Source organism: Gymnodraco acuticeps, unplaced genomic scaffold, assembly GCF_902827175.1.
Source record: "Gymnodraco acuticeps unplaced genomic scaffold, fGymAcu1.1, whole genome shotgun sequence".
Taxonomy (NCBI): Eukaryota; Metazoa; Chordata; class Actinopteri; order Perciformes; family Bathydraconidae; genus Gymnodraco; species Gymnodraco acuticeps.
Window position 1 is genome coordinate 659600 of NW_022991575.1, and position 10236 is coordinate 669835.

At 40.0% G+C, this 10236-nt stretch overlaps 1 protein-coding gene across 1 annotated transcript; it reads left to right on the forward strand.

Annotated features, from left to right (window-relative positions):
* Positions 1-4182: 4182 nt before the first annotated feature.
* Positions 4183-6173, forward strand: LOC117533659 (cocaine- and amphetamine-regulated transcript protein). Its single transcript, XM_034197547.1, has 3 exons — positions 4183-4396; positions 4811-4894; positions 4993-6173. The coding sequence occupies exons 1-3, from the start codon at positions 4205-4207 to the stop codon at positions 5098-5100; spliced, it is 384 nt and encodes a 127-aa protein (XP_034053438.1). The 5' UTR covers positions 4183-4204; the 3' UTR covers positions 5101-6173.
* The last annotated feature ends 4063 nt before the right edge of the window (positions 6174-10236 follow it).

A 10236-nucleotide genomic window follows, 5' to 3' on the forward strand; every position in this document is an offset into this window, starting at 1 on the left:
GCTAAAAAGAGAGAGAATATTGGTCTTACATTCATCAGGAGGCCAGGAACTCAAATCAAAATGAATGCCAATATTCCTGTTTCTGCTGGAGAGTGAACTGTTGTGCTATCACACACACTTTATAAAAAGATAATACATCAATGTTTGGATAAATTCACACCAGATAGAGGCGAAGTGCGCCTGGTTCAATTATTATTTGTTTGGCTGTCGGCAGGCATGGTCGTGTGTTTCAAGCAGGAAGAAATGATTTCTTACATTGGGCAAGATGTCACCTAAATCAGTTTAACGATCAGCTGCTGTTACTCTATAGGCGTTTACTGATTAGCTGCTGAAAAATGTACATTTCCCCATTTTTTATTTGACTACACTGAGCCGCAGAATCAGTAACAGTCACAGCTGACTTAGTCTGGAGCATGAATTTTTAAAGAAAACTTGATGCAGAGCTGGAGGCCCCCTTCATTCCTATGAAAGTTGATCAGTGGCGCATTAATCTAAAATGGTCGTACTCTGGTGAACAAAAGTACCCGGATCAAGAGGGAAAATAACTCTTTATTTGGCTTTTGGCGCCTTTTAAAAATGTTAGACCCTAATGATTTAAATAATGGCTATTCAAGTGTTTGTACTGGGTAAATGGTTCGCCCAAAAATAAATCTACGCTGATTTACAGAAGTTTCTTTGGAAATGTAAATCAATGGAAAATACTTTTCGGGCCCTATGACAGATTGACACGGAAGTTTAAGTAATAGTGTTTGGTCAATGAACATTTGCTCAATGCCCGGTCCTCTTCTTGGGGGCTTGGGTTGAAGCAACCACAGCAGATGTCTATGCATGGCAGCTAGCCACACTTAGCTGTGTTCATTTGGTGTTACAGCAAGTTGTGCTGCCCCCAGGTGGCCAACAAAAAATTGGATCACAGCTTTAAAGGGGACCTATCATGCAAAATGCACCTTTTGATGTATTTTATACATAAATATGTGTCCCTGGTGTGTTCGGGAACTCACAAAGTTTCACAAATATTACGTCCGATATGACGTAATATCGGAAATGTGGACCCACGGCACTATCAGAAAGTTGCTATCAGAAACAATGCCGACATGGACAATGGTGGACAATGGTCTTTGTTTACATTAGCAAGCATCGCTAACACTCAGAGCTAACCTGTGGAGAGAGCATGTGTAAAAAAAATGAACTCACCTTGTAGTAAACCTGCAAGAGAAAAAGCATTTGAGCTCCGTACTGTTCCAGAAATAATCCTTGATGTGTTTTGGAACATGATATGTATCTCCGGTAGAATTCTGAGCAGGCATTAGCTCCCCCTCCTCTTTTTTTATTTTCAAGCTAGGACCCAGATCAGCCATTCTCTAACGGGGCTGGAATAGAGGGATATGAGGGATGTCTAAAATTCATGATCTCTTTGGTATTTTGAGCAAAACACATCATAGACATGTTTTTTATATTTTTTTATATATCTGAGACCCATAATATATGCCTAAAAATAGCATAATACAAGACCTATAAAACTGGAAACAGATTTAAAACCTAGTTCTGGACTTCCTGTTGTTCCACCCATTTGTAATTCTGAAGTTTCTGTTTTACAAATAGAATTATATTTGAGTGTTAAGATGAATACCTCAAAATATAATTTGTTCTGTAAAACAATTGCTTGACGGTATCTGAGGGTGACTTTAAGGATCACACATCAACGAACGTTAAACCGAAACCACCAGAGATACAAATCTGAGTGTCTCTTGTAGAACTCTCAGGGATATGATATTAAAAAACTAATGAAAATGTGGTTGTGAATGAAATGGCCCTGTTGTTATGAATAACATTTTAAATTGGTTTCTCTGTGGGGCGAGAGAACCATGAGTCATGCTGCCTTGAGCACAATCAAAGCTTCCTGCTCCTCCATCTCCGTCTGCTGATGGACCCGAAACTGAGCGGCTCTGTAACAAGCGATCAGTGCAGTGAACCGGGATAACTTAAGCACAGGATTAACAATACAATACCTGCTACAGCAGCTGTCATTTGCCGGCCATATTGTGTGAGAACTCATTGTTACAGTTGCTGTATAAGAGGTAAAAACGAGATCACGTTGCGGCTGCAGTGCTGGGTATGCACAATGATTAGTGAGTCAAACACTAAGTAAAATGCATTTAGTGGAACATACTACCGTCATCAAACTGAGAGTTATTTTTACTGTTCATTGTTGTTTGTGTTCTCATTTCGAATTGTCTCTGCTTTCGGTTCAGTACTTCAACATTCAAAGTGATGAATTTGAATCTCATGTTTTGTCTTTTGTTATAACTTTGATATGAAAGAACACAGTGAAAAACAAGAGATTTGAAATGCTGAAGGCAGAATTTTGGCAATTTTTGCATAAAAATGACATGAGTGATTAATCGGTTATCCAAAGAGTTGGCACATATTTGTATTTCAATCAACAATGGTTGCAGCTGGAGTACAATCAATTTGACTATTGTTTCTAGTTAATCTGTAATGTACAGCTACTTCAAACAAGGAAAACAGAGCTAAACAAAAGTAAACATATACTGTATATGTGAGGACCCTGTGGTGGTCGAATGTACTATTTGGTGTTTATTTTTAATGATCTGAGTTAGTCTTGCAGAGAGCCTGAGGGTGGAGTCAGTTGAAAGGCCCACCTGTGGCACCTGGCTCCAGTCTATTTAAAAGGGCTGCAGATCACTCTCTCTTGGTTGCCATGCCACATGCCTGGAACACACCAGCCCAGTTTGCTTTTTTTGTCAAGTTTTTCAGTAAATAAATGACCTTTTGGATGCTTTTGTCTAACCTCCCTCTCCTTTTGTTCCAACCAGAACCCAGCTTGTAACAAATGGGAGCTCCTCCAAAGTTTGGATTCGTTTTCTTCCTTGATTGAGAAAGTAGTATGGACCTCTAGTAAGACATGTTGAAAATGGTTGAGATGATTGTGTGGTGTAAAGCTGTGTCTTACCAGATACCAATTGTTAGACATGGGATGTGAGTTTTAGTAGCTGGAATATTTAAAAAAGCACTAAAAGAGTGGTTAACTTTAAAATGACCTTTCTTGGTATAGGCATAAGCAACACGGTCTCCCTTTGGGTCTTGTTGTTTTGTTATTTTTGTGCATAAACATGATCTGACATTTTGTCATGCATGGATTGGGTACATGTCCAAACAATGCCATAAAGAACAAAAACACACAATGAGTCAGACAGAACTGTAAAGGATACAGAGTGCAAATAGGAAACAGAATACACATTGTATAATTAATGTAACAGGCTGCTTTAGATGCATGGTGTAGGTGGTGGATATTTACAATATATTCATGTAGCATACAGTATAAAGAGCCTTATGTATCTCTGTGTTTGGTACTAATGACATAACCTGCTGAATTCATTTCTATTTCTATAAAAGCTCATTAAAGCTGGTATTCAAAAACTCAGTTTCTCCATCTGGCCCTCAATCCCATGCACATCAGACAAAAAGTGAATTCTAGAAGTCAAAACAAATGTAACAGTGAAAAACCTGACTTTCATATGGGTGGGGGGGGGGGGGGGGGTGCTTTGATTTCTACTGAACAAAGAATAACAAGGGCGTTGAATGCCTGCACTGTTTGGATCTTTTGCTCCTTTACAGCAGAAAGCACTGACTGAGTCACCAAGTTTCTATGCAGCAGAGGCTGCAGATGGCATTCTGAAATAAAATAGAAAAGTATTAAATGAACTTAGTGCTGATTACCATAGAATATAAAACATGTGCTCAGGCCTGCTGTGTGACTGAAGCACATCTTTACTTTGACTTAAAGTAGAATTGATTCTAACCCAATACACATTTTCAATAAAAAAAAGTATTATGACTAAAAAATATAATCTTATAATAAATACAATGTCATGGTAGACACCAACATATTATCAGCTAATTGTCCTAATGTTTATCCAACTCCATGAAATGATCATCGGCCAATATAACGAGTAATCCATTACTTTATCAGTAACGATCCATTGCAGCGCTGATGTTGTTTTTGTTGACTTTTTGAGGCACATTTTGCCCAGCAACTTTTACGGGATGACTCACCCGAGGCAGCTGTTACGCATGACACAAAAAAAACTGAAAGGATAAGGTGGAGCGAGCAGATGACAGCATTCAGATAAAAAGGTGTTTTGCGCGGGGGAGCGACTATTTGAGACGCGCAAAGGGCCACATGCTGCCTCACATCGGGACCATGCAGACCACCTCCAGCCTGCTGAGCGAGGCGCTGCTCTGCGCACTGCTGCTGCTCTCCAGCACCAGAGGAGCCGAAGTGTTGGACACCGAGTCCGAAGAGGAGCTGAGCCCCAGAGCTCTGCGGGACTTCTACCCCAAAGGTCCGAACCTGACCAGTGAGAAGCAGCTGGTAAGTTCCATTTTTATCGCAGTGCATGCAGAAAGACCATGCAACTTGGATAAAACAAAACAGGTTTGCATTTTAGTTGTGTTGAATATGACTATTGGTCTCTTTAAATAAACCAAACTAAATAGAAAAATGCATGCATTTAAGATCTTCTCGTGTCATCTAACTTATAGCCTATCGAGAGCTGATATGTTGACATTTTATCACATTCAATTGTTTCATTTTAAACACAAATATGTTACTGTATTACATGTTGTTATATAACATTACAACATTATTTATTGTATTTGTGTATGATAATCGTTTTGCTATTTCGTTAATTGACTATGATGCTATTCTATGTTTATACCCGTTTACGTTAATAAAACATGTAAATTCAGGAACTTTTCTTTTCTTTTTTTTCTTCTCTGCGGACAGCTTGGAGCTCTCCATGAAGTTCTGGAAAAGCTGCAGGCTAAACGACTGCCTTCATGGGAAAAGAAATTTGGCCAAGTCCCAACGGTATAATAAATACTCAAACACATTTGATTGATCGATATTGTGTCGAGGCAGGGAATGAGAAACTAATTAAACCTCTGCTGTTGTTGTTTCTCTCTCAGTGTGATATCGGGGAGCAGTGCGCCGTGCGTAAAGGCGCTCGGATCGGCAAGATGTGCGACTGTCCCCGGGGAGCTTTCTGCAACTTTTTCCTGCTAAAGTGCTTATGAGCATCGCTGGATCTGAATGTAGCATTGCAAAGAGAAAAGCTTCACTCGATTCCTTTGTAAATACTGTCATATTTTTTTATGGAACAGCTGAGGAGGTGGGGTCACTGCCCAACCCGTAAGAAAAATAAGTATAATAGTTCAATAATGGGCAGCATATATATTTTAAAGTGAAGTAAAAACTAGGATATTGGCGAGGAGATGACCATAAAAACCCATAAAGCTTATTAATATTCAGAATCACCTAATGTCAGTAGGAAAACCACAGGATCATTGTTGTGACGTAGGAGCTTATAAAGAACCCACAATGCACCTAATTAAGTATCGAGGACCACGTACACACTGTTCAGTCTCAACAGCAATATTATGGGAATATTATAATGATTCTTCGTCTGGGCAAATCCAAAAATCTGTGTTTTGAACTTGAACTATTTGATTTCAGATGAATGTTTTGTGTATGAAATCATGATAATAAACATCATTATTGTTTTGTAAAGCAGTGGAGTGATGGCATATGTTGTTATGTAAACACATTAAACACTTTTATAACGCACATGATTTGACTTTCCTCCTTTTTTTTAAAGACCTCAGTCAATATTTGAAGAATGACGTGGATCTGACAATGAGCTGTGACGTCACACCCAACGGGGTGCTGCCAGGCTCCTTCATTTTCAATAACCAGGGCGGGCTCATGATTAAATCCCAATTGTGCTGCAGAGGAAGTAGTTATGAAGCAGAGAGTGACTGTCACAGCTCAATCTGAGCCCCAGGAGCTGCCCCAGGCTGTTTACCACATCACACGCATGAAAGAAGATTAACCTGCAGAACATTCATTCAGATTAGACTGACCTAAAACTCAAGAAAAGATCTTTATTTTATTCATGGAAAATATTTGTAACCTCTTATTTAAGCTTTAATGTCAACATATCGATTTTGATTTGCAGCTTTGACTTAAAGTCCCTCTTCTTCACACAAAAATGTGTTATGCCTTTTGTACTTGTTTGTACTGGGATGTTTGACCTTCACTGCAGAATGATGCTAACATCAATCTGAAGTGCCTGACCCTTAAATCTGAGTTGAAGACATACACGAATAAATGACGTGATATCAAAACTTGTAAGCCAATCATGATCCTTTATGCAACTGGAATGTACCCTCATGTGTCATATCTCTGCTATGATAATAATAAATAACCAAATAATGGTAAATAAGGTTTTCTTTTTGTGCAGAACCCATTTATAGATATTTAGTCAATCTTTTTGAATGATTTGAAATGTCTTTAAACATGTCTGAGGTGTTCGAAGGTCAGTTATAACCTTCATCATGCACCATATATGATCTTGATGAGTCACAAGATGAATCTAATAAAACTAATTTGGCTGATTCTCATTTCAATAGAGCGATTTCATTTCATATACTGAGCTTCTACCGTCTTAGAATGTAATCATTCGTAGCGCACTGACACTATAGGCCCTTTGCAAGTGACAACAAGATAAAACTGGAATAGAGTTGATCAATAGAGTTAATCCTATACTGTAACTGATATTGTCACTGAATGTTTCCATTAGGAAATATGCTATTCCATTAGGTTCCCTCTAATAGCATATTTTTGAAGTCCTCATTGATGTTTTAGTTGACTTATATTCCAAAGCCCTCTCTTTTTTTCTCACAGAATCATTGTATATCGCGAGTGTGTTTATCTCGTACCTTTCTCTCTTCTACCTGTCAGAAGTCATCAATAATGCACACGAGATAGGTACAAACTGTTGACTTAGTCCTTTCTTACTTGGTTTGCTTAACCATTTGGGAAGTCAACAAACTGTAGTTTCCTGTTTATGCCGTTGATCAAACTAAACACACATTGTTTGCCCCTTTATTCCCTTGAAAATCGGTTATCCTGATAAATATTTCATTACCACGTTAGTCCTTTGTAATGTCATCCGCAGCATGAGATTAAAGAATGCTTTCCTAACTATTTTCGTTTTGATAAATAGTCATTGTTAATTCAAACATAGTTTGAGAAACCTTCACCACTTGGTCTTTTGAAACCCTTTTGAAACCACTGGGCACCGAAAAACATTTATAGTGGTTGGGCTGACAAAAAGACTATACTCTTAGATCCTGAAGAGCAATACTTCCTCCAGACAGCAAAGGATCTGTTATTGATTCCTTGGGGGAATTACCTCCGATTGCGGTAGAGATTGCATGTGTATAAGTGAGACAGTTACAACCGGCAGCAATCGGCCATTGGGAGAAATGTTTCTTTGTGTTGGATAATTTAACAGAGAAGTAAAGAATTACAGATAGAGAAGGTGATGGAAACACAGAGAAAGAGGCGGAGGTTGATAGAGAGTGATGGATGGAGATACAGAGCGGGTGACAAATGAAACAGTCTGAAATAGATTGCTGCCTGAGAGTGACAGTGCTGGGTGTAAACGGCTCAATAACATCGGCACCAGACAGAGAAGTTGATTTATTACGTGTAAATCATAATATGAGAACATAGAGCTGTATCTTATTTTATTTTGCACATGTTGTTGTCTCAATACAAACAGTCGTGTAATGTGACATATACGACTCTTATTGTCACTGCTCATGACCATCTTTTACAAAAAAAGACAGGTTGTGGTCCATTGGTTAAGATTCATTGTTACGAACTCAGACACTTAGGATGTAGGACCCAATTACACGACCCGGGAGACAGAGGTAAAGTATTTATAAGATACTTTATTTTCCAAATACAGCATTGAACAACAAAAAAGGTAACTATCAAATCTCTAGCCGAGAGGACAAAAATAGAGAACAAAAACTGAAAGCACTCACGTAGAGAGGAATGAAACTTTTTCAAGAGCACAAGGAGCATAGACCTGACCATAGCAAGAGACAATACGAACTGACGAGGAACACTGGGAGACAGGGAAATGTATCCACATGACAATGAGAAACAGGTGTGAACAATCAGGAGCGAGACTGACGCTGATGAGCACAGGTGAAAACAATCAGGATGCCTGGAATGAGAGATAAATGTTGAGTGAGAAAACATAAAAATGAACCTCTAGCATTTCTGTCGGTGCACAACATTCATACCATATAACTGCCACTGTAAGAGAATATTTTAATCTGATTTGTTTATAGAGCTTCTTATTGTTTCTTAGAATCTGTGATACTGCAAACATCTGCTTGTAGTCACTCAAAGACTCCTCTATAAGTTGAGGTCACAGGTCAAACGCTTCTCCTATATCCGTGGGGGAGGTTTGAGACCTGGCTGCATCTCTTTGAGACAAGGAGATTATTGTCTCCCATTTAATAGCTAATTAGGTATACGCGGGTTTCTGTGGGCCGGCCTCTCCTCGTGTAGCAGCGATGTTTTGTGGCTTTGGTGCAGAAATTATCTTGGTGGAGCACAGGACAGTGTGAAACTAAGATGATCTCCCGGCCGTATGTAATTAATGTACTGTGATCAATAAAACTCTCAGTGCTTTGGCTAACGACGGTTCCAGACTCCTTCATTCTACCTCAACATTGCAACAACAGAAGTTTATCTTCACAGCCACATTCGTTTTTTTAATTCCAGTTGGCAAGCTTTTATTGAGGACATATGTTTCTTTCCTTGTTACTGTGAATCATTTTTGCTTTACTTTTATTCTCCAGTAAAGAAAAAAGCAATAATAGATTAAATGAAAGAGAAGGGAGTTCAGTCTCCAAGAAATACAGTTAACATTGCTCGTTGAACAAGAACCATTTTACAAGCAAGACCGTTACTTCCTTAATTACATCTACAAATATCACACTGCTGTGGTCTACAACAGTGTGATATTTGTAGATTTAATGAAGGAAGTAACAGTGAATAGAAATGGGTGTTAAAACGTTGATGGCGAATGACATCTGTTGGTCTGGTCTGGGGGGACGTGCTGTGGTCCGGGCAGAGGGAGACTCAGGGGGGGGGGGGGGGGGGGGGGGGGGGGGTTCTGTCTCTGACAACTCAGGCTGATTAAGTCCCTCTGGAACTCACTCCCCTAACCCATCAGAGGCTGCACTGACCTCACCAGCTTCAAAACACTCACCTCTTCAATCTGGCTTTTAACGTGTGATTGTTTTTGTATTGCTTGATGTTAATTTGACTTCAAATATATTTATTTGTTGTTCTTTTCTTTTCACTATCTTTGTAAAGCGACTTTGAGCACCTGTAAAAGCGCTAACAAAATACATCTCTTATATTATTATTATTATTACTGCACCTTTAAAAGATTGCTCAAGTTGTATACAAATAGACCCGGAGACAGGTGGAGATGATGAGGGGGTGTAGAGAGGAAGGGATGAACGGATAAAGGAAGGGAGGGATGACGGGATGTAGAGGGGAAGTAGGGATGAGGGGATGAAGGGCTGACAGGAAGTAGGGATGACGGGATGAAGGGCTGACAGGAAGCAGGAATGAGGGGATGAAGGGCTGACAGGAAGTAGGGATGAGGGGATGAAGGGCTGACAGGAAGTAGGGATGAGGGGATGAAGGGCTGACAGGAAGTAGGGATGAGGGGATGAAGGCCTGACAGGAAGCAGGGATGAGGGGATGAAGGGCTGACAGGAAGTAGGGATGAGGGGATGAAGGCCTGACAGGAAGCAGGGATGAGGGGATGAAGGGCTGACAGGAAGTAGGGATGAGGGGATGAAGGGCTGACAGGAAGTAGGGATGAGGGGATGAAGGGCTGACAGGAAGTAGGGATGAGGGGATGAAGGGCTGACAGGAAGTAGGGATGAGGGGATGAAGAGATATAGGGATGAAGGGATTTAGGGAAAGGGGATTGGAGGATGAAGGGATGTGGGTGAGGATGAAGGGATCAGGGAGGGAGTCAGGGATCCAGGGATGTAGGGATGATTAAATGAGGGTGGTCGACGGCTGAAGGGATGAAGGTGTTTGGTTAAGGAAGAGGTAGAAAAGGTAATGTATGAGAAGGGAGAGTGAGGGTGGGTTGAGAGAATGGAGACCAACAATGGCCAGATGTTTGGACCAGTTATACTTAGCAGTGATAAGAGATGGGGTTGCGGCGTGGCCGCTCCTGAACCTAAGTCAACAACTTAACTTTATTGAAAGTACCATCAAGCACAAAAAAACGCATGCAATTCAAAGTAACACAAACAATC

Bases quoted from the DNA above. Each gene is read 5' to 3' on its own strand.
- LOC117533659 (XM_034197547.1), top strand. From the start codon at position 4,205: ATGCTGCCTCACATCGGGACCATGCAGACCACCTCCAGCCTGCTGAGC. The intron at 4,397-4,810 runs GTAAGTTCCATT...CTCTGCGGACAG, and splicing joins TGACCAGTGAGAAGCAGCTG to CTTGGAGCTCTCCATGAAGT. The intron at 4,895-4,992 runs GTATAATAAATA...TTTCTCTCTCAG, and splicing joins AATTTGGCCAAGTCCCAACG to TGTGATATCGGGGAGCAGTG.